The sequence below is a fragment of the Zalophus californianus genome, chromosome 7 (genome assembly GCF_009762305.2).
Source record: "Zalophus californianus isolate mZalCal1 chromosome 7, mZalCal1.pri.v2, whole genome shotgun sequence".
NCBI lineage: Eukaryota > Metazoa > Chordata > Mammalia > Carnivora > Otariidae > Zalophus > Zalophus californianus.
The window spans coordinates 59783858-59808537 of NC_045601.1; the positions used below are offsets into that span (position 1 = coordinate 59783858).

The 24680-nt window shown below is 34.6% G+C and overlaps 1 protein-coding gene across 7 annotated transcripts in view; it reads left to right on the top strand.

Annotated features, from left to right (window-relative positions):
- Window positions 1-24680, top strand: part of ASCC3 (activating signal cointegrator 1 complex subunit 3) — a 337927-nt gene that overhangs the window by 285268 nt on the left and 27979 nt on the right. The window contains exon 37 of one of the 7 annotated variants that reach the window (XM_027603944.1): window positions 817-1017. The exons of 5 other annotated variants lie outside the window; for them this stretch is intronic. In XM_027603944.1, the coding sequence (XP_027459745.1) occupies window positions 817-888 (72 nt within the window). In that variant the 3' untranslated portion in view covers window positions 889-1017. Of the gene's footprint in view, window positions 1-816; window positions 1018-24680 lie in introns of those variants that run through there. One more of the 7 variants, XM_027603946.2, reaches the window with a different exon arrangement.

The following is a 24680-nucleotide window of genomic DNA, read 5'->3' on the forward strand; positions in this document are numbered from 1 at the left end:
ACTGCTAAGAAATTTAAGTAATTGTCCCCTAAACCTGTGCCAAATAAGCCAACTCTTGTTTTCAGTTACCTGTCCCACTCAGAAAGAAAATCAGATACCTTTAAGTATTGTACGGAGCCTAAATAAGACATGAAAAAAACCCACAAATCTGTAGTCTTTTCATTTTTTTTAAAGTGTGTATTTAAGTCCAGTTAGTTAACATACAGTATAATACTAGTTTTAGGTGTACAATATAGTGATTCAACACTTCCATACAACACGCAGTGCTCATCACAAGCACCCTCCTGAATCCCCATCACTTATTTCATCCATCCCCCCACCCACCTCCCTTCTGGTAACCATCAGTTTGTTCTCTATAATTAAGAGTCTGTTTCTTGGTTTGTGTGTGTGTGTGTGTGTGTGTCTCTCTCTGTCCCTTTGCTTATTTGTTTTGTTTCTTAAATTCCACATATGAAATCATAACGGTATTTGTCTTTCTCTGACCTATTTCGCTTAGCATAATAGTCAATAGCTCCATCCATGTTGCAAATGACAAGATTTCATTCTTTTTTATGGCTGATATTCCAATGTGTATATATGTGTATGTGTGTGTGTGTGTGTGTGCGCGCGTGCATGTGTGTATGTATATATATGTGTGTATATATATGTATATGTACACACACACACCACATCTTCTTTATCCATTCATGAGTCGATGGACACTTGGGCTCTTTCCATAATTTGGCTGTTGTAGATAAAGCTGCTATAAACTTCGGGGGCATGTAGTCTCTTAATTTTACATGTCCACCATAACTTATTCAAACTTGTCTTTTTCAGATAGGCCTTGCAAATCATGTGATTAATTCTGTAGCAGTATTCTGTAGGAAACCTTGTTTCAAGAGCAAATAGAAATCGTTTGTTGAATGGAATATTATGCAGCCATCAAAAGGAATGAGATCTTGCCATTTGCAACGACGTGGATGGAACTGGAGGGTGTTATGCTGAGTGAAATAAGTCAATCAGAGAAAGACATGTATCACATGACCTCACTGATATGAGGAGTTCTTAATCTCAGAAAACAAACTGAGTGTTACTGGAGTGGTTGGGGGTGGGAGGGATGGGGTGGCTGGGTGATAGACATTGGGGAGGGTATGTGCTACAGTGAGCGCTGTGAATTGTGCAAGACTGTTGAATCACAGATCTGTACTTCTGAAACAAATAACGCAACATATTTTAAGAAAAAAGAAAAAGAAGATAACAGGAGAGGAAGAAAAGGGGAGTATGTCAGAGGGGGAGACGAACCATGAGAGATGATGGACTCTGAAAAACAAACTGAGGGTTCTAGAGGGGAGGGGGGCAGGGGGATGGGTTAGCCTGGTGATGGGTATTAAAGAGGGCACGTTCTGCATGGAGCACTGGGTGTTATGAACAAACAATGAATCATGGAACACTGCATCAAAAACTAATGATGTAATATATGGTGATTAACATAACAATAAAAAAACTAATTGTAAAAAAAAAAAGAAAAAAAAAGAAATCATTTGTTGGATCACTCCTTAATTTTAAGCAATACATTTCCAAATCAAAATAAAAAATTAGAATATATATCAGAATTCTTCAGAAATCTTAAGGATACCTACATATTTCTTCCTAATGTAGACTTTGCTTCATAACAGTAGTTTATGTATACTCTCACATATGCAAGCTACCATTTCTTAGTTTTCCCTGAGAACCTAGATTTTTACATTTCAAATAAATCAAATTCCTTAGGATATTTAAATAAAGTTTAGAAAAGAAACTTTCTACTTAGTTAAAAAAAGCAAAAATCAAATACAATTTGGAAAATATCATGAGCTGTCTCTCCATATTGCCATCCAGTCAGTTTGGCTGACTTTCAGTATGGCTGGTTGCTGTAGGTACTGTGGTACAGGTGTCTTATTTTCTGAAGTCTGGACCTCAAAGATGTGTTTGTTGATTTGACATCTAGGAATAGAATTTTTAAAACTTAGGAGGCTTTATGTGTAAGCACTGACCTATTTTACAAGCTTTACAGTATTATGTTACATGTGTTCTTTATAGTTTTTTAATTTATTAATATTGGCAAACTATCCTGAGGAACAACCATTTATAAAAATTAAAGTTTACATTTGTATTAATGATGATAAAGCTGTCCAGATAGAATTCCGAGATACATTTGAGTATATGCAACATATATTCAAATATGCAGATTTATATAATGCATTATAGCTTGAAATTCAGAATTTTACCAGTGGTGTCATATTCTCTCTCTTGGAAAGCTACGTTAAGACTTTCAGGTCATCATTGAAACAGATTTACAATAACATTACTCACCTGCTTGTACATTGGGAGCTTTTAAATAACCATATTTTTGTTAAGGTATAGAATTTGTATCACATTCAAACCTAATTAATTGGGAGCTCTTTTACGTCACCACACTAAGTAGGTTTTGAAGAGTCAAAAAAGAAACAGTGCTAGAGAACCAAGGATACTGGTCCCTAGAAAAAGCTACTTAAATTAATCTACTTAAAAGAGAGTCTAATATTTTATAGTAAGCAAGGAGAAGGAAGAAGAGAGTTTTATTGAAGATTTTATCTTAAAAATTAAAAAAGCTGTAAGGAAAAGTTCATTTACTTTTATTTTTATATTCAACAAAATTTGAACTTCAATCTCAATTATTTGCTAACTTTTAAAGGCTGAGTCAAGTTGATTTTGTCATGATTTTTTGAGGGAACACAATTTTTCTGATATAATTATATGTATCAAGGTATAATACTTTTTACCTTGGGTTTAACTTTTAGTGCATAAATATAAAGAAAATAACTTTTCCTGAAATATACTGGAGAACATCAATTTTTACAATAACCTATCTCAGCATTTTGATACTTAAAACATTTGCTTCTGAGCACTTACAATGTCATCATTCTTACTTATTTTTCTTGTTCAATTGTTCATCGGTCTAACTCTCCCTGATTCTCATTTGCCAATGGATTTGCATGTTATTCAAGCATCACTTTCATTGATTGATGAATTAATGTATCTTTTCTAACATATTTAGTTTTACCTTGCAATCATTTTTCCATTGTCTTACATTGTATTGTTTAATTAATTTTGTGGAATTAGTCAGACTGAGAAAGTTGTTGACTAATAACAAGGGATACGTCTTCCTTGACTTATGATAGGATTGCATCCTGATAAAGCCATCAAGTTGAAAATATCCTGTCAAAAATGCATTTAATACACCTGACCTACTGAATATCATAGCTTAGCCTAGTCTATCTTAAACATGCTCAGAACACTTGTTAGCCTGCAGTTGGGCAAAATCATCTAACACAAAGTCTATTTTATAATAAAGTAAGTATTAAATATCTCATGTAATTCATTAAATATTATATTAAAAGTGAAAAACAGAGTAGTTGTATGGGCACAGAATGGTTCTTCATGTACCATTTGTTTACCTTGATGATCTCATGGCTAACTGAATCATCTTCTCAATGTACATCTGTCCTAGGCACTGAAAAGTAAGCCCTTTTCCATTATCAAATGATCTGCTTCAACTCCCCAGAAATAGTCTAAACTTCAGATGGTAGGCAGCACCCATTTTCTTTTTTTTTTTTTTAATTTTAGTTAACATACAGTGAAATATTGGTTTCAGGAGTAGAATTCAGTAATTTATCACTTACATACAACACCCAGTGCTCATCACAAGTGCCCTCTTTAATGCCCATCACCCATCTAGCCCATCCCCCACCCACCTCCTTCCATCTACCCTGTTTGTTCTCTGTCATTAAGAGTCTCTTATGATTTGTTTCCCTCCTTTTTTCCCCCTTCCCATATGTTCACCTGTTTTGCTTCTTATATTCCACATATGAGTGAAATCATATGATATTGGTCTTTCTCTGATTTATTTCACTTAGCATGATATCCTCTAGCTCTATCCATGTCATTGCAAATGGCATGATTTCATTCTTTTTGATGGCTGAGTAATATTCCATTACACACACACACACACACACACACACACACCACATCTTCTTTATTCATTCATCAGTCAAGGGACATTTGAGCTCTCTCCATAGTTTGGCTATTGTTGATAATGCTGCTGTAAACATCGGTGCATGTCCTCTTTGAATCTGTATTTTTGTATCCTTTAGATAAATACCTAGTAGTGCAATTGCTGGATCATAAGGTAGTTCTATTTTTAACTTTTTGAGGAAGCTCCATATTGTTTTCTGGAGTGGATGCACCAGTTTGCATTTCCACCAACAGTGCAAGAGAGTTCCCCTTTCTCCTCATCCTCACCAACACCTGTTGTTTTTTGTGTTGTTAATTTTAGCCATTCTGACAGGTATGTGGTGGTATCTCATCATGGTTTTGATTTGTATTTCCCTGATAATGAGTGATGTTGAGCATCTTTTCATGTGTCTGCTAGCCATCTGGATGTCTTCTTTGGAAAAGTGTCTATTCATATCTTCTGCCCATTTCTTAACTGGATTATTTGTTTTTGAATGTTAAGTGTGATAAGTTCTTTTTTTTTTCAAGTAGGCTTTATGCCCAATATAGAGCCTAACACAGGGCTTGAACCCACAAACCCGAGATCAAGACCTGAGCTGAGATCAAGAGTCGGATGCTTAATTGACTGAGTCACCCAGGTGCCCTTCGATAAGTTCTTTATAGATTTTGCATAGTAACCCTTTATCACATATGTAATATGCACATATCTTCTCCCATTCTGCAAACTGCCTTTTAGTTTTGGTGACTGTTTCCTTTGCTGTGCAGAAGCTTCTTATCTTGATGAAGTCCCAATAGTTCATTTTTGCTTTTGTTTCCCTTCCCTCTGGTGACATGTCTAGTAAGTTGCTACAGCCGAGGTCAGAGAAGTTGCTGCCTATGTTCTCCTCTAGGTTTGATGGTTTCCTGTCTCACATTAGGGTCTTTCATCCATTTTGAATTTATTTTCATGTGTGGTATAAGAAAGTGGCCCAGTTTCATTGTTCCGCATGTCGCTGTCCAGTTTTCCCAACCATTTGTTAAAGAGACTGTCTTTTTTCCATTGAATATTCTTTCTGCTTTGTCAAAGATTAGCTGACCATATAAGTAACACTCATTTGCACTCAAAATAAAAAAATGCCTGCAATCTACCAGGTACTGTGCCATATGTAAAATATATATATAATTTCATTTTCTTCTCAAAATATAACAGAACTCTTTGGAGTAGGTATTATCCTGTTTTGTAGAGAAATTTGAGGATTTCAAACTTTAAGAAAGTCTACAAGAGTTAAGTGACAGAAGCAGGATTCATCCCAGTTCTAATTCCAAAACTGGAATACTTTCAAGTACACCTTATTGTCTCTGTAAGCAAAATAGGAGAAAATGCTAAATAACCCATCTCTTTTTTCAAAAATGACATCTTTTAGATGTGTGGTTTATATTTTAGTTTATTGTAGTAATGTAAAGATGTAGAGACGACTGGATAGCAGTCTAAGAAGTGCAACAGACCCTCTCCAAAGGGAAACCCATTTAACTGCTAGAGTGTTACTCTCTCTTTACAAAGGTCAAAAGTTGTCCTAAGGGCATACAGCAAATGGAGAAACACCTAGTCAAGAAAATCTACTAAATCTCAAAAAAGAGTGAAAGGCTGTGGATTTGAGCTATTCATGTCCCTGCCACAGTGCAAGATATGACAGAAGATTTGTTGAAGGCATTTGCAGTAAAAAAGATGGGACTACCTCTCCATTCTAGGCTATATTTTCATCCCAAAATGGGCTAGCAACTGGCATCTCTCAAATTTGTATTGCAGCCCCCAAATTTGTATTGCAGAAACTTTTCCACACAGTTTTGGCCAAGAGGACCAGTCTATTTTTTTCTCCCACCCAGCCCCCAATTTTAGGGTAGAAGCTATACTTCGGACATGGATGGCAAACCAAGAATAGGAAGCTGATCACCCCTGTCCAATTCACATATAGGCTAGAGGTTCTATGCTGAGAGAGCCAAACTAAGAAGACCAGGGACCTATTATCATTGCCCAGAACCCCATTCATTAGAGCACAGATGTCACTCTGGAAGAAGTGGGCCAGTAACCCCACCCCCAGCTCTTCTCTCTGTAGTAGCACATAAGTTCTGCCTAGGAGAAGAGGCAGACCTTAAGAAGAAAGAATTCCATGGCCCTGGTTAAGGGAACTCACTTTATTTGAAACAAGGTGTAGGGAAGTTCATGCCCAAGAACATTAATATAACAAGCTTTTATGAATTATTATTGATCTTTATTCTGTAAACTTATATAACAAAATGAAATTATTATAAAGTGATATAATATTGTTTTTAGTTTGTAACCTATATAGATGTAATATGTATAAGAATAATAGCAATAGAAAGAGAGAAGGAGGAAATAGAGCTATATAGGAATAATGTCTCTGTATCTCATTGAGATTTAGTACAAATCTGGAACAAATTCTGGTAAGTTAAGATGCATATTTTAAACCCAAGAGCAACCACTAAGAAAATAAAACATAAGAAAATGTTCAAAATCATTAAAGGAATTAAAATACTACATTGGAAAATATTTACCCAATGTAAAAGAAGTCAGTGAAAGAGGAAGACAGGAACAAGAAAGACATGAGATATAAATAAAAAGAAAGATGGCAGATGTAATCCAACCATGTCAATAATAATATTAAATATGAATGCAGTAAATAATACAATCAAAAAGCAGAGATTGTCAGACTGGAAAAATAACAAGATTCAACTAGATGCTATCTACTGAACACATGATAAAAACTCTCAGTAAGGTAGGATTAGAGGGAGCATACTTAACATAATAAAAGCCATATATAAAAAACCCATAGCTAATATCATATTCAATGGTGAAAAATAGCTTTGGGAATGCAAAGTGGTGTAGCCATTGTTGAAAACAGTATAGACGTTCCTCAAAAAATTAAAAATAGAATTACCATGTGATACAATAATTCCAGTATTGGGTATTTACCCAAAGAAAATGAAAACACTAATTCAAAAATATATATGCACCTCTACATTTATTGCAGCATTCTTTACAATACCCAAGGTATGGAAGCAAACCAAATGTCCACTGATAGATGAATGGATGAAGAAGATGTGGTATATATATATATGTATGTGTATATGCCATTGTGTGTATGTATGTGTGTATACACAAACGCATGTGCGTGCACACACACACACACACACACACACAATGGAATATTACTCAGCCACAAAAAAAAATAGGAGATCTTGCCATTTGCAGCAACATGGATGGACCTAGAGGGTATAATGTTAAGTGAAATAAGCCAGACAGAAAGACAAATACTATATGATTTTACTCATGTGGAATTTAAGAAGCAAAATGAATAAACAAACAAAAAACAGACTCTTAAATGCAAAGAACAAACTGGTGTTTGCTAGAGGGGAGGTTGGTGGTGGGGGATGGGTGAAATAGATAAAGGGAATAAAGGGTACACTTATTGTGAAGAGCACTGAATAATGTATAGAATTGTTGAGTCATTGTACACCTGCAACCAAGATAACACTGTTAATTATACTTCAGTAGTCAATTCATCGTGAAGATAAAACAATTATAAACATATTTAAAATCAATGTCCCAAAGGCTAGCAGAATTAAAGAGAAATAGATCATTCAACAATCATAGAGACTTCAGAGTTGCACTTTTAATAATGGTAGAACAGCTGGGCAGAAAATTAAGGATACAGGAGATGTGAACAACACTATAAACCAAATAAACCTAATAGACATCTATAGAATATTCCACTCAACAATAGCAAAGTACATACTCTTCTCTGGTACACTTGAACATTCTTCTAAATAGACCATATAATGGTCCTTAAAAGAAACCTCAATAAATTTAAAACAATTGAAATCATAAAATGTATGTTCTCTAACCACAATGAAATGAAAGTACAAATCAATAACAAAAGGAAATTATGAAATTTACAAATGCAGAAAGTAAACAGCACACTTCTAAATAACCAGTGGGTCAAAGAAGAAATCACAACAAAAATTAGAAAATACATTCAAATGAATGAAAAGAAAAATACACTATACCAATGTTTATGAGATGTAACTAAAGCAGTTCTTAGGTATTCATAATTGTTAATGCCTATATTAAGGAAAATCTCAAATCAGTAACCTAACCTTCCATTTTAAGAATATAGAAAGAGAAAAACAAGCAGAAGGAAACATAGAATAAAGATTAGCATTAAAATGAAAAAGGGAGTGTAAAAACAGTAGAGAAAATCAACAAAACCAAAAGCTGGTTCTTTGCAAAGATCGACAAAATTGACAAATCTTTAGCTAAACTAATAAAGAAAATTAGGATATTCAAGTCACTGAAATCAGTAGTAAATACAGGACACTACTGGTGACCAAAAATGTATAAGGGAATACTATAAATAACTGCATGCCAAAAAATTATATAACATTGATGAAATGGACAAATTCCAAAAAAGACACAAATTATCAAAATTGACCCAAGAAGGAATACACACACACACACACACACACACACACACACACACACACACACACACACACACACACACACACACACACCCCTCTTTAACAAGGAAAGAATTTGAATTAGTAATTTTAAAACTTCCCACTAAGAAAAGCCCAGGCTCAGATGTCTTTATTGGTGAATTCTACCAAATGTTCTAAGAGTTATTACCAATCTTATACTATTTCTTTCAAAAATATAAGAGCAAGAACACCTCCCAACTCATTCTATAAGGTCAATATTACCCTACCACCAAAACCAGATGAGGACATCTCAAAACTACGGACTGATGTTCCTTGTGAATATAAATGCAAAAATTCCTCAACAAAATGCAAACCAAATCTAGCAGCAAGTAAGAGGATTATACACCATGACCAAGTGGAATCTATCCTGGGAATGCAAGGTTGATTTAATGTCCAAAAGGCAATTAATGTAAGTCATGTATTAATAGAATAAAGGACAAAAACTGCATGATCATCTTAATAGACACAGGAAAAAAATTGTCAAAATCCAACACCCTTTCATGATGAAAACACTCAACAAAGTAAGAAGAAAAGCAAACTTCCTAAATCTGACAAAAGGCATTTACAAAAAATCCACAGCTAACATCATGCTAAATGATGAAAAACTTGATACTTTCTCTCCATGGTCAGCAACAAGGCAAAGATGCCCATTCTCACCGTTTCTATTTAATATTGTACTAGAGACTCGAACTAGGGCAACTAGAGAAGAAAATATATTAAACACATCCAATTTGGAAAAAAAGTAAAAGTATTTCTAATTGCAGATGACCTGACCTTGTATATAGAAGAGCCTAAGAATTCACCAAAATAACTATTAGAGTTAATAAACAAATTTAGCAAGGTTTCAGGATACAGGATCAATATACAAAAATCATTTGTATTGTTATACTCTAGAAATGAACAATGTGGAATAAATTTAAACAAGGAAGCACAAGATTTGTGCACTAAAAACTACAAAAGGCTGTTGAAGGAAATTAACGATCTAAATGAACAGATGTCCCATATTTATGAATTGGAAGACTTATTGCTAAATGACAATACTCTCCATATTAATCTACAGATTCCACACAATCCCTATCAGAATCCCAGCTGACTTTTTGGCAGAAACTGAGAAGCTCATACTATAATTCATATGATAATGTAAGTAACCCATAATAGCCATAGCAATCTTGAAAAAGAAGAGCAAAGTTGGAGGACTCACATTTCTTGATTTCAGAACTTAGTAAAAGTGAGTATAATCAGAATAGTGTGGTAGTAGCCACAGGATAGACAGATCGATGAATGAAATAGAACTGAAAGTCCAGAAATAAACCCTTATATGTATTGTCAATACCAGTGTGCCAAGACAGTAAAATGGAGAAAAAACAGTCTTTTCAATAAATGCTACTGAGAGAATTGGATATGTACATATAAAAGACTCCTTCCTCACACCATACACAAAAATTAACTCTTAATTGATCATAGACTTAACTGTAAAAGCTAAAACTGTAATACTCTTAGAAGAAAACATGGGTGTAAATTTTCCCTACCTTGGGTTGGTGATAGCCTTTTAGGTAAAACACCAGAAGTACAAGCAACAAAAGGAAAATAAAGCTCTTGTGCTACAAATGATACCATCAAGAAAATGAAAAAATAATCCATTGAATGAAAAAAAGTATTTGCAAATCATATATCTGATAAAGGACTCACATCCAGAATATATAAAGAACTTTTTCTCAATAATAGGTGGCTCCGTTAAAATTTGGGCAAATGATCTGAATAGACATTTCACCAAAGATGTACAGATGTACAGATGGCCAATAAGCACATAAAAAGATGCTTGACCTCATTAGTTTTTAGGGAAATACAAATCAAAAGCACTTCATACCCATGAGGGTGGTTATAATCGAAAGGACAGGCAACAGCAAATGTTGGCGAGGATATGGAGAACTTGGAACACTCATACATTGCCACTGGAAATGTAAAATGGTGTGGTCACTTTAGGAGAAAAGTTTGGCTGTTCCTCAAAATGTTAAGCAGAATTACCATGTGACACACCAGTTTCACTTCTAGGTATATACCCAAAGGGCCTGAAAAACTTCAGACAAAAACCTGTACACAAATGTTCATAGCAGCATTATTCATATAGCCAAAAAGTGGAGACGAGTAAACGTCCATTAACCAATGACTAGGTAAACAAAATGTGATATATCCATAGAATGGGTAACAGCTGATTCTCACAGACTAGCTCTACCACTCACTGGTCCCCCCGCCTTTTTTGTTGTAGAATTTTCTCAGTAGTTCTCTTGATATTGTTTCTTGTAAACTTTAAAATAACATTTTTAGCTTAAGAAAAAAATGCACTCCTACACATGTATAGGTTACCCAGAGTCTGGGGAGAAGAAACCTCTTTATTGGGTTTTACCATCCTCAAATTACCATCTTACTTCCTTTCTCCCATTCACTGACAAAATAAAAAATGAGATCTCAACCTGCTGTTGCCATTTCTTTCCCATCCATTCATTCTTAACTTCCTATAATCTGGATTACTGTCGTTTAAAATCTTCAGAGGTCCAAGAGGACCTAACAACCCAGTGCTTTGATATCCTTGATGTCTTTATTTTTAAAAATGCACTTTCACATCTTATCCAGTTCTTCTTCTTAATGGTTTGATACTGGTCCCTCTTCCTGTGCCTACCCCTAGTTGTTCTCCAAATTCCATGTGAGATAAAATTGCTCTCCTTAATGCCAGCCATAAATTGTTTGTATATCAGAATATACTGGTTTCTTTAACATTTATTATGCAGTTTGAATGAAAATTTTAAAAGCTACAGTGACAGAATATTTTCAATATTTTCTCCTTTTAATCTATAGTAATTGATAACAAGAGTTACTATTTTAAAGAGAGTTTAACATCTTTATTTGAGGTATAATCGATATATAATATGAGTTCAGGTGTACAACATAATGATTCAATATTTGTATATATTGTGAAATGATCACCACAATAACTCTAGTTAACATCTGTCACCATATGTAGTTACAAAATTTTTTCTTGTGACACACTTTTAAGGTCTACCTTTAACAACTTTCAAATATGCAATATGGTGTTATTAAGTACAGTCGCCATGCTAAATGTTACATCCCCATAACCAGCTCCTGTCTGGATTCTCATCACCCCATTCCTGAACAGTCTCCTAAGTGATCTTTCTACTTTAGTTTCTCTCCTGTTTAATTCACCCAACTCCTCCCTGCCAGTTTATCTGTCTTAAAGGAACATTTCTGCCCTTAAAAATCTGAACTTACGTAAATAATTAAGCATTGTTTCCTTAACCTAGCTGTCAAGGCCTTCCTTTTTACCAACACCATCCATTAGACTTTTACAGATCCAGCTCCCTGTTTCTCCTGATGAACCTTCTTACTTTCACCTTTAAACATGCTGGATATATACTCAACTTCACACCTTTGCTTATGATTCCCACCTGGACAATGTGTCTAACATTCATCCATCCATCTTGATTCAGCTCCCTCTTAAAATATTCCCTAAGTCAGAATCAGTAGTTATTACTACTTTTTCTAAGACACCAGCATTTGTTTCATTCATCTGTCAATCACTCCTGTATTGTGATTATTTCGTATATATCGGCCTATTTTGATATTTCACTTGTAGATTTGTTTAACTTTTTGTATATGTATTGCTTAACTCCTGGAAGAAGAATATTTCGTACACATTAAATAGAAGGGTTTTATATATATATATTTTTAGTGTTTTCATGTGTTTGTTTTATGTTTGATAGAATCTCATAGCCTATATAGAAAGGCAAATTTTAAAGAAAGTCACTCTAATAACTATATGAAGTTTTAAAGGCAGAAACAAGGTAATAAGAAAGTTTGTTTAGCTTTTAAAGATAAATTGCAAAGTGTGACATTTAACTAAACACAATTATTACATTTTGCTACTAATCTCACTTATTCTCTTTTAGGATTCAAACATGATAGCCTCAAGATTTTTATTTTTTAAAAGAAAAATATCTAAACATTGTTAAGCTATAAGACATTTTTATTACATCCTCCAAAACTGAGGAATTTTTTTCAGGTTTCATCAAAGAGCAATTTTTTAAGGACTTAGGTATAAGTCCTGGGAAATAGAAGTTTCTGGTGGAATTCTTACCACTGAAATTATTTTAAGTACAACAAAGTTACTGGTACCCACTATTGAAAGATCCCTTAAAATCCAGCTGTCAACCAGGTGGTCATTCTTACAATGGAAAGAATAAGGTGTTGTTTCTTACTCATATTTATTTTTGGCAAGTGATTCTGTGCTTGCCTTAATTGTTTGGAGGCCAAACATAGTCCATAAGTTTAAGACATTGATACAAATCAGACGCATATACTCACATAAGCCCTGAAAGGAAACATACATAGTATGTTTGATACTTTATCTTAAGCAAATTGTGTATATATTGGATAAATATTTTATCATTGCTTTATTAACTAGATCTTAATTTTCTCATTTTCCAATAACTTTTATAACCAAGGGCTTTTTCTTTTTTACTTTTTTCTTTAATCTGGAATGTTCTTAAGTTCATTCCTAGTATACATTTTACTGAATTTTGAGGTCATTATAAATTCCAGGTAAGTCTGGTTTATAGCAGTCTTTTAACTTAGAGATTTATTTCATATAGTAGTAAATGATTTATTCAGTTTGAATAATTTTAATAAAAGTACAGCTCATAAGTATCAGAAGCTAATTATATATATTTGATTTTAAAAAACAAGTTATTATCACACTTAGTTTTTTAGTGTATTAATGATTGAAGAATAGGTAATCTGATGTAATAAAGATAAAAATATGTGGCATATTTTCTTATCACTTAAAATATCTGGACCCGCCTTGGTAAATGCCAGATTATTTTTCAAATATTGCTATAAAATATATAATATACAATTAATTTATACTTCAGAAGGTCACAGAAATTAAACTGGGTTTCTATTCAGGGAAATTTACTGAAATGCTTTTTCTACAGCTTCAGTGGCCAAAAGACAGCACTGGAATGTGAGAAACTAATTTTGGTTTGTTTTAACGCCTCAGAATGTTACAAATTAATCAAGTGCTACTTAAAGTCTAGAACTCATTAACTTTATAAGTTCTACTTTTCCCATGACAGAGATTAAGTTATAGCATAAAGCTTCTTTAGTCTCTCACATTGATCAGGTTGCCATCCCCACTGTACAAGGGCCCTCTTATCTGCTAGTTAGTGGATTCAGTGTAGGCAGCGATGTGTGCAGTGACATAAAAGTACTAGTTTACCTTATGCAACACTTGTACAAGCCAAGCATGAACTCATTCTGGCTGTTTCTTACCTCTGCAGTTTGCTTAAGTACAGCAAAAAATATACCTAAACACACACAAACAGCATCCACTTACATACTCTTTAAAGAAAAAGCCTAAGTAGACTGTAATAAGCTTCTTATTTTAACAAATCTAAAAGGTAAGCTGTACAGCCAATGCATTTAAGAGTCACAAGAATATGTAAGGTTTATATATTGAATAAAGCTACCAGAACCCTAACTAAACCCAAGTGCCAGCCAAACACTGAAAAACATTTCTCAGCAGTATAGATATGCCACGTTCTTAGGAGAACAAGCAAAGTAAGTTAGTGATAAGATGGTGTGAACAAACCATTATGTAAGAGTATATATTCCCAATAAACTTAAACCAGTGCAAATATATAAGCAAAATGTAGCTTGTATTACATACTTTTTTTTTAATTTTTTACTTTATGTGGAGTAGCTGAGTTTATGGCATTTGTAGAACAGATTGAGATTTGTAGTGACAAGGGAAACAAAATAAAAACTATTGAGTGAACAGCAGGGCCCATTTGATGTGATTATGAAAGATGTTTCTTTATTCTGTTTTTTTTCTTTTGCAATCTAAAAACAGTAGCAGGGGGTTGCAAGCAGAGTTCATCATAGGTTGTCAATCACTGTCATTTAACATTTGCAGGGGAAGATGTCTTTATACAAGGACAGCTGGGCAAATCAGAGACATAGATTTGCAGTTAGTAGGCTGTCCAGCCTCCACTAAATAAACAAGGACAGGGCAGACAGACCAGCCTCTCTCATAAAAATATAATGGACTCCACTGACCTCGCTGCCCTCCATTCAGCTTCAATCCCAGTTGCATAAAAGCTTCACTGCCCACTTTCAATTTCCTTTAATTACCTACATGATGTAGATAAGAAAATGAACCTCACTTGTAGTCAGTGATCACACACAGGAAATTAACTAGACAAGTTGTTTAAAATTAGAGGAGTAATTTGGAGGTAAATAGAGTGTCCTACTGAGGAAAAAGTGGCTAGAAAAGGGTTTTTGTTTGCTTGTTTGTTTTTAAGCAGGGATTTTGATTATTTTACTAGCTCTCTCTGCTGATCCTGGGATTGCTGCTTTTCTAATCAATCTAAACTAAGTAAGAAATCTCCTTTGTAAGTATTCTGAAACATCCAGAATAAAATACTTGAAGGAGCTAAGAGCTAAGTAGAGTGATGAAACAAACATGCCACATTCTAAAGAGCTTAGAAAAATTGTGAACTGGAATTCCAGGAATAAATGATCATGGTTTTCACAGTAGGGTCTGGCAGAGAAAGTGAGGATTAAATAGCAGTTGTCTTCAGTCAGTCTTCATTTCAGATTGTTTCTCTCGTCCGTAATCAACACACACACACACACACACACACACACACATACAATTAAATACCAAGAATATTCTTTATTTATTCTAATAAATCTAAAATATTTTCCATTATTCTTGGGATTCATGGCACTTGAGTTTTAATTCAAAAATACTGTAGGGTTTCAGAGTCATGTAACAGTAGTACTTCTTCAGAAAAGTTGCACCAGGTGTGTAATATAAATCATTCATTCCTTTTCCATCTTTCCACAACATTTTGAGTTAGCTCACTGAGGTACACTGAAAAGAGCATATTTCCTTATCACACACTGATGTGCTTTTGTGAACATTTAATTAGTATGGATTTAAAAGAAACCTGATTGGAGACTAGAGATTAAAGCCTGCAATTTCAAATCTATGGTTCAAGAGGTTACAATTCCTGAATATTTTATCTTTGACTGTCTCTTGTATGTATTATGAGAACATTGTCTTTCAAAGAACCAGTGTTTTCTGTAACACAGTTACATAAAAATTGTATGATTACTTGGATAAAATGAATGTGCCACTACTAGTAAAGCATCAGCAAAAGAAAAATCCTGTTTCCTTGAATCATTTTTAAGAATCATATTTTTAAAAGTGAGTTAATTAACCGTAATTTTGGTTAATGAAGTATATTTACATAATTGTAAACAAAGATTTACAACTGAAAACTGTAGAACAAAACTCAAATAATTGAATCTTAAACTTCAGCTAACATCCTGTAGGGTATCAGATGTGGAGATCATTATTATCATAACTCCTAACATTTATACCAAGTCTTATAGTTTTTGAGTGTTTTATAAACACTGTCACACCAAATCTTCCCACCAAATCCCAATTTAAGGTAAGGAATTTGGGACTTAGGGAGGTTTAGTTACTTTCAGAGGTTCACTAAAGCTTTAAATGGCAGAGCTGACAATCCACCTGTTGTATGAATTCCCAGATCCAGTGTTTTCTCTGCCTCCTCACACCATCCCATACCACCCTCATGAGTCTACAACATTTCTAAGGGGATTAATTACTTACTACATTCTTTGGGTCCCCTTTAATTCAAACACTGGGAGCAGAAATGGAGGGGATCCTCAGAGGAAGTAATTACTTTTGATGAGGCCTCAGTTAATTATGGATAATTTTTAACTACAAAAACTATTATTGGTTTGATATTTTATGAATATTTATAAATCAAATGTCAACTCCTTTGAAGATCTCAAACACATTGCATGTGTCAAATTTAATAATGAAACATACATTACTTATCAAAAGCATATATTAAATAATAAATTCTGTGTAAGCATTCTAGCCTGTGTTTTCCTCTAAGAGTCAGTGTCCCTTTTTGTAATTCAAATTTGAAACTTATCACTCCTACCTTCTTTATCAAAAAAACATTTTTTTTTTTTACTTTCTTTCAGTTCAGTCTTAAACTCCTCAAAGATACCTTACCTGACCCACTGTCATTTGAACCTCCCCTTCCTTATCCTTGTCCAGTTGTCATTTTACATTATCTGTGGTCAATTTTAATAAAGGTCTGGCTCCCCCACGGGACTGTAAAGCTTTGTGAAGGTAGGTGGTCATGCCTCTGGTTTTATTCACCATTGTATACCCAATTATAATGTATGCTGAATAAAAATTAGGTAAACAAATGGCCCAGCATACTAAGACCATGTACGTTGTGGTAATATATTATTTACTTTAGTAAAAATTAAAATGTATAGCTTTTGCAAAGAAATTAAAGAATCCTGAGTTTAGAAAGATTGCTTCATGCATTGAGAAAAGGCATCCCTAAATTAAATTTTTTGGTAAGGTCACTGTCTTTGGGTAATCTACAGTAAAGATCTGATGGTCCCATTATTAGACTTAGAAGGATCTCTCTTCTGTACGACATTTCTTCCAACCTAAAATGTACTCAGCTGTTAGCAGACTCATGTGATACTGATACTGCTGGCAGTGAGCAAATTCACAATCCTACTGAAGCAGGGGATTAAAGCAATAAATGGGGTAATTCAAGCAGAATTGGCATGGTTTGGAGAACAGTGGAATCACATCTTACATGGAGTTTAGATTCTAAAGTAAGCAAATACAACAAAAAGCACTGAGGATCAAATTTACCTGAAATGACCCCAAAAGTACAATAAAATGACTGTAAGTAGTCAGTCCTGTTCAGATATACTGCTTCTCAGTGAGTTCAACACCACTAATTTTTCCTTTAGCACTGGGGCAGATCATTGTTTCTTTAGTTTAGCATCAGATGAAGGAGTTTGCTTACATTAGAAGTCATGCTTTATGAAGATGTGTATCATGCGCATCTTTGGATGCTAGAACCACAGAATACAGAAAGATGTTCACACTTAGGTATTTGGCAACTAAGCCTGGGAAATGCCTAGTTTATATTGTTGTTAATCAGTCAATCTCCCTCTGTCTCTCTCTCCCTCCCTTCCTCTGTGTGTGCTTTGGGGGGTGGGGGTGTAAAGCATATAATCAAATTTGAATAAGATTATACTGAGGAGAGTAGATTACTTAGAAAATACCATTAGTGCTTTTAGCCAAATTCTTACTTTCCGTATAATTTTTCTTTAATTGAACTTTTCATATAATTTGTAAGCCTAATCCTGTTTCCTACATATCCAAAACCTAGAGAGCCAATTCAGTTTGCAGTATTAAAATAACTACTGATTTTCTTCTGCTAAAAGATCAGAAGTTGTATTTAATGAACAGTAGAAAGAAATCTAAATATGAATAAAATGTTAGACCATGAAACAGGTTTAAAGCTTATTTCTTCTCCCTCCACCTCCATCCAACTATCTGGATTATTACCCTCTCTTTAAGTGTATTTTGTATGCTTGACAGAAAGCTCCAACTCACTGAGTGTTCCCAACTTCTCTGCTATTAATAGCATCATCATTCTCTTCATCCCTGAGGCTTAAACCTCAGACCCCTCCTTATCTGTTTTTATAGATCTGCTCATGTTATTTTCTCTGCATGGAATGCAAGGAATCTCTCTCCCTCTGTCCTCTTCTACAAATTGTTCTAAGCCTAGAACAAACATTGTCTCTTTTGGGAAACTTTCCAGCACACCCAATTCATTCCAAGTGCTCTTCCCTAAATAACAGTATTTTATTCTACACTTAAAATAATTATTTATATAAATTTTCCTCCAACATCATTTTAATTTCCTTGAAGGAAAAGGTCACATTTTTAGATTTCTGAACCACCGTCTTTCTTACGTGCTGTTCATTTTTTCTTAACCATTTGGCAAGCCTCGAATAAGTGGAAAGTCACTGATAGGGATTTGGATGGAGCCCAGATATTACATTGAGATTGATCGGCCATCACGTGATGATGCTTCAGTCCTGAAATTCACCTGAAATCAAAAATAATACAACTGTCATGTATAACTGGTCCTTCTTTAGCAGATGACTTCAGAGAGAACAGACAGGAAAGAGTTGAAATGGCATATGAAAGGAAAACCAACATGACACATAGGGACAAAAAATGATTAATTGCTAATATGTCAGCATACACATTTTTACACGAAGCAGTCCAAAAGGTGAAGCTAGCATTTAAAATAGTATAGAGTTGCTGTGATATTTTTGACTAATGCAAAGCAAAATAAGATGAATCATAATTTTAAAATATTTATCTAGTTCAGTTAAACAATATTTCAGATATTTAAAATATTTTTCAGCATACTATATTAAATCAATTGAAGTTATTTTTAGACTCTTTTAGTCTCTTAGACTCATGATTTTCCTTCCCACTATAGGGCTTTTGTATGTACTGTTCCTAGAATACTTCACTTCTCTCTTCATTTAGTTAATATCTGCTGATCTCTGTATCTTATCTTACCTGCCTTTTTCTTCAGGAAGCCTTTATGACCTTACTAACTCAGTCAAATTTCTTGGCTAACCTCTGTCTTGCTTCTGTACGCTTCTTCTTCGTAGCACTTATCACCTTATTAAATTTGCATTTATTTATGTGATTGGTTGAATAATGTATGTCTTTCTCATAAGGCAGATAGTCAACAAATATTTGTTTAAATGAATTTATTCCTTTTTGTTTTTAAAATAAGAATTTGCCTCTTAATATAGTCTGAATTTTTATCATAAGGATATAACTATCTTTTTAGTAGTCTTATAGTATATTCTTAGCATACAGTAAAGGCACAGGTTTCTGAAATTCTAAGTCAAGCAAAAGAGGAAAACATACATGGGTAGTAGAATACTCTAATGCTTTCATATTATTGAATTCCAAATGATACAGTCTTCAGGGGTTCCATCACACAGTTTTTTTAACTAGGCAGGAATTCTGTGCCTATCAGGTGCAAATGAGAAGTTATCTCATACCCCTCTGTGAGCTTTAACTCCCTCGCCTCCCCACCCTGACCCCTTCCCTAGACAACCACCAATCGGCTTTGTCTCTGTAGATTATTGCAAATCCTAGACTATGTACTCTGTTTTTGATCTCACTTCTCTCATCATAATTATTCTGAGATTCATCCATATTATGGTGAGTATCAATAGTTCCTTCTTTTTATTGCTGAGTAAAGTTCCAGATGTTCCATGATTCATTGTTTGTGTATAACACCCAGTGCTCCATGCACAACGTGCCCTCTTTAATACCCATCATCAGGCTAACCCATCCCCCCACCCCCCTCCCCTCTAGAACCCTCAGTTTGTTTTTCAGAGTCCATAGTCTCCCATGGTTCATCTCCCCCTCCAATATCCCCCCGCCCCCGCTTCATTTTTCTCTTCCTACTATCTTCTTTTTTTTTAACATATAATGTATTATTTGTTTCAGAGGTACAGGTCTGTGATTCAGCAGTCTTCACAATTCATAGTGCTCACCATAGCACATACCCTCCCCAATGTCTATCACCCAGCCACCCCATCCCTCCCACTCCCCCACCACTCCAGCAACCCTCACTTTGTTTCCTGAGATTAAGAATTCCTCATATCAGTGAGATCATATGATACATGTCTTTCTCTGATTGACTTATTTCGCTCAGCTAATATCCTCCTGTTCCATCCACGTCATTGCAAATGGCAAGATTTCATTCCTTTTGATGGCTGCATAATATTCCATTGTATATATACACCATATCTTCTTTATCCATTCATCTGTCGATGGACATCTTGGCTCTTTCCATAGTTTGGCTATTGTGGACATTGCTGCTATAAACATCGGGGTGCACATACCCCTTCGGATCACTACACTTGTATCTTTGGGGTAAATATCCAGTAGTGCAATTGCTGGGTCATATGGTAGCTCTATTTTCAACTTTTTGAGGAACCTCCATACAGTTTTCCAGAGTGGTTGCACCAGCTTGCATTCCCACCAACAGTGTAGGAAGGTTCCCCTTTCTCCGCATCCCCACTAACATCTGTTGTTTCCTGACTTGTTAATTGTAGCCATTCTGACTGGTGTGAGGTGGTGTCTCATTGAGGTTTTGATTTGGATTCCCCTGCCGCCGAGTGATGTTGAGCTCTTCTTCATGTGTCTGTTGGCCATTTGGATGTCTTCTTTGGAAAAATGTCTGTTCATGTCTTCTGCCCATGTCTTGATTGGATCATTTGTTCTTTGGGTGTTGAGTTTGATAAGTTCTTTATAGATTTTGGATACTAGCCTTTATCTGATATGTCATTTGCAAATATCTTCTCCCATTCTGTCAGTTTTCTTTTGTTTTTGTTGACTGTTTCCTTTGCTCTGCAAAAGCTTTTTATCTTGATGAAGTCCCAATAGTTCATTTTTGCCCTGGCTTCCCTTGCCTTTGGCGATGTTTCTAGGAAGAAGTTGCTGCGGCTGAAGTCGAAGAGGTTGCTAACTGTGTTCTCCTCTAGGATTTTGATGGCCTACAGTCTCCCATTTAGGTCTTTATCCATTTTGAGTCTATTTTTGTGTGTGGTGTAAGGAAATGGTCCAGTTTCATTCTTCTGCATGTGGCTGTCCAATTTTCCCAACACCATTTGTTGAAGAGACTTTTTTCTATTGGACATTCTTTCCTGCTTTGTCGAAGATTAGTTGACCATAGAGTTGAGGGTCCATTTCTAGGCTCTCTATTCTGTTCCATTGATCTATGTGTCTGTTTTTGCGCCAGTACCATACTGTCTTGATGATGACAGCTTTGTAATAGAGCTGGAAGTCTGGAATTGTGATGCTGCCAGCTTTGCTTTTCTTTTTCAACATTCCTCTGGCTATTCGGCGTCTTTTCTGGTTCCATACAAATTTAGGATTATTTGTTCCATTTCTTTGAAAAAAGTGGATGGTATTTTGATAGGGATTGCATTAAAGGTGTAGATTGCTCCTAGGTAGCATTGACATCTTCACAATATTTGTTCTTCCAATCCATGAGCATGGAACGTTTTTCCATTTCTTTGTGTCTTCCTCAATTTCTTTAATGAGGATTTTATAGTTTTCTGAGTACAGATTTTTTGCCTCTTTGGTTAGATTTATTCCTAGGTATCTTATGGTTTTGGGTGCAATTGTAAATGGGATCGACTCCTTGATATCTCTTTCTTCTGTCTTGTTGTTGGTGTATAGGAATGCCACTGATTTCTGTGCGTTGATTTTATATCCTGCCACTTTACTGAATTCCTGTATGAGTTTTAGCAGTTTTGGGGTAGAATCTTTTGGGTTTTCCACGTAAAGTATCATATCATCTGCAGAGAGTGAGAGTTTGACTTCTTCTTTCCTGATTCGGATGCGTTTTATTTCTTTTTGGAATCAATTTGTCAATTTCTACCGTAAGGGGAATAAAAGTCTGCTGTGGTTTTTATTGAGATTATAGTAAACTTTTACTATACTAAAAAGATCAAGTTTAGGAGAATTAGGATATATCTCTCTCCATTTAGTTAGGTCCTCTAATTTTTCTTAGCAGTGTTTTGTAGTTTTCAGTGTACAGGTGTTTCATGGGTTTTTTTTTTTTTTTTTCAGATTCATCTCTAAGTGTTTCATATATTTTATGCTATATATTTTTTCATTTCTGATTGTTGGTTGCTGATATACAGAAATATAATTATACAGTTAATTTTTGTACATTAATCTTATATCCTGCAACCTTGCTAAACTCACTTACTCTAGATTATTTTGTAGATTCCATTAGGTTTTCTACCTTGATGATCATATCATTTACAAATGAAGACAGTTTTACTTCTTTCTTTTCAATCTGGGTTTCTTTTATTTCTTGTCTGATTGCACTGACTGAAACTTCTGGTGCAGTGTTGAATAGAAATACAAAGAGAAGACATCCTTGTCTTATTCCTGATCTTAGGGGGAAAGCATTCAGTTACTGTTAAATATATTAGTTGTAGGTTTCTCAGAGATGAAGGTACCCTTCTTTTTTAATTTGCTGAGAGCTTTCATTAGGGATGGATGTTAGATTTTGTCATATATTTTCTTCTGCATCAACTGAGGTGATAGTGTTTTTCTTTTTAAGTTTATTAATAAAGTGAATTATATTAAATGATTTTCAGATATTAAGACAATCCTGCATTCAGTCAGTCACTGCACTTACATAGTTGAATGCTCTGTTGTTAGGCACATACACACTAAAAATTATGTCTTCCAGGTGAATTGACCCCTTTATCATTATGTAATTCCCTTCTTTTTCCCTGATAACTTTCCTTGCTTTAAAGTCTGCTCTGTCTGAAATTAGTATTAGCTATCCTTGCTTTTCTTTTGATTCGTGTTAGCATGGTATATTTTTCTCCATCCACTTACTTTTTTAATCTCTATGTGTCTTTATACTTAAAGTGGGTTTCTTGTAAACAACATATAGTTGGGTTGTGTTTTTTTATCCACTCTAACAGTCTCTGTCTTTTAATCATCTAGACCACTGACATTCAGAGTGGTTACTGTTACAGTTGGATTCATATCTACCATATTTGTTACTGTTTTCTGTTTGTTGCCCTCGTTCTTCTTTAAAAAAAAAGATTTTTATTTATTTGAGAGAGACAGAGAGAGCACAAGGGGGGGAAAGGGACAGAGGGAGAAGCAGACTCCCCACTGAGCATGACCTGAGCTGAAGGCAGATGCTTAACTGACTGAGCCACCAGGTGCCCCTTCTTTGTTCCCATTTTTGTCTTCCACTCTTTTCCTGCCTTTTGTGGTTTTAACTGAGCATTTATGTGATTTCACTTTCTCCTTTATTAGTATATCGGTTATACTTTTTCTTTTTTTAGTGATTGCCCCAGTTTACAATATACATTTACTACTATTCCAGTTCCATTTTCAATTAACATCATACTGCTTCACAGGTAGTGTGAATACTTTATAATAACACAATAATACTAATTCCTGCCTCCTCTTTCTTGTATCATTGTTGTCATTCATTTTACTTTATATAAGCATACACAGACACACACACACATACACTCACACAAGCATATATATGTAAGATATATACATAAACATACATAATCAAATACATTGTTGCTATTATTATCTTGAACAAAGTGTTAATCGGGTCAGTTAACAATAAGAAAAATAAAAGCTTTGGGACACCTGGGTGGCTCAATCTGTTAAGTGACTGCCTTCGGCTCAGGTCATGATCCTGGAGTCTGGGGATCGAGTCCCACATCAGGCTCCCTGCTTGGCGGGGAGTCTGCTTTTCCCTCTGACCCTCTCCATTCTCATTCTCTCTCGCTCGCTCTCTCATTCTCTCTCAAATAAATAAATAAATAAAATCTTTTAAATAAAAAAAGAAAAGAAAAAGTAAAGCTTTATGTTATCTTCATTTCTTTCCTTTATTTAAATTGTTTCTGACCTATATGATTTTCCTTCACTCTAAAGAACTTCTTATAAAGTATCATGTAAGTCATGTCTACTGGCAACAAATTAACTCAGTTTTTATTTGAGAAAGTTTTTCTCTTTCACTTTTGAAGGGTAACTTTATAGGGTACAAAATTCTAGGTTGGTGAGTTTTTTCTGTCAGCACTTTAAATATTTCATTCCCCTCTCTTCTTGCTTGCATGGTTTTTGAGAAGTCACATATAGTTCTTATCTTTGTTCCTCTATAAGGTGTATTTTTCCTCTAGCTCATTTCAGGACTTTTTCTTTATTTGGAATCAAAGTTTGAAGATGATATGCCTCAGTGTAGATTTTTTGGATTCATTATGCATGGTGTTCTCTGAGCTTCCTGGATCTGTGATTTGGTGTCTGACATCAATTTGGGGAAATTCTCAGTCATTATTGTTTCACATATTTCTTCTGTTTCTTTCTTCTTGTTCTGGTATTCCCACTATGTGTATGTTATACCTTTCATAGTTGTTCATAGTCCTTGGATATTCTATTCTGGTTCTCTCAGTCTTTGTTCTCTTTGCTTTTTAGTTCTTGAAGATTCCATTGATAATGTCATTTAGCTCAGAAGTTCTTTTCTTAGCCATGCCCTGTCTACTAATAAGTCCATCAAAAGTGTTCTTCGTGTCTGTTACAATGTTTTTTGTCTTTA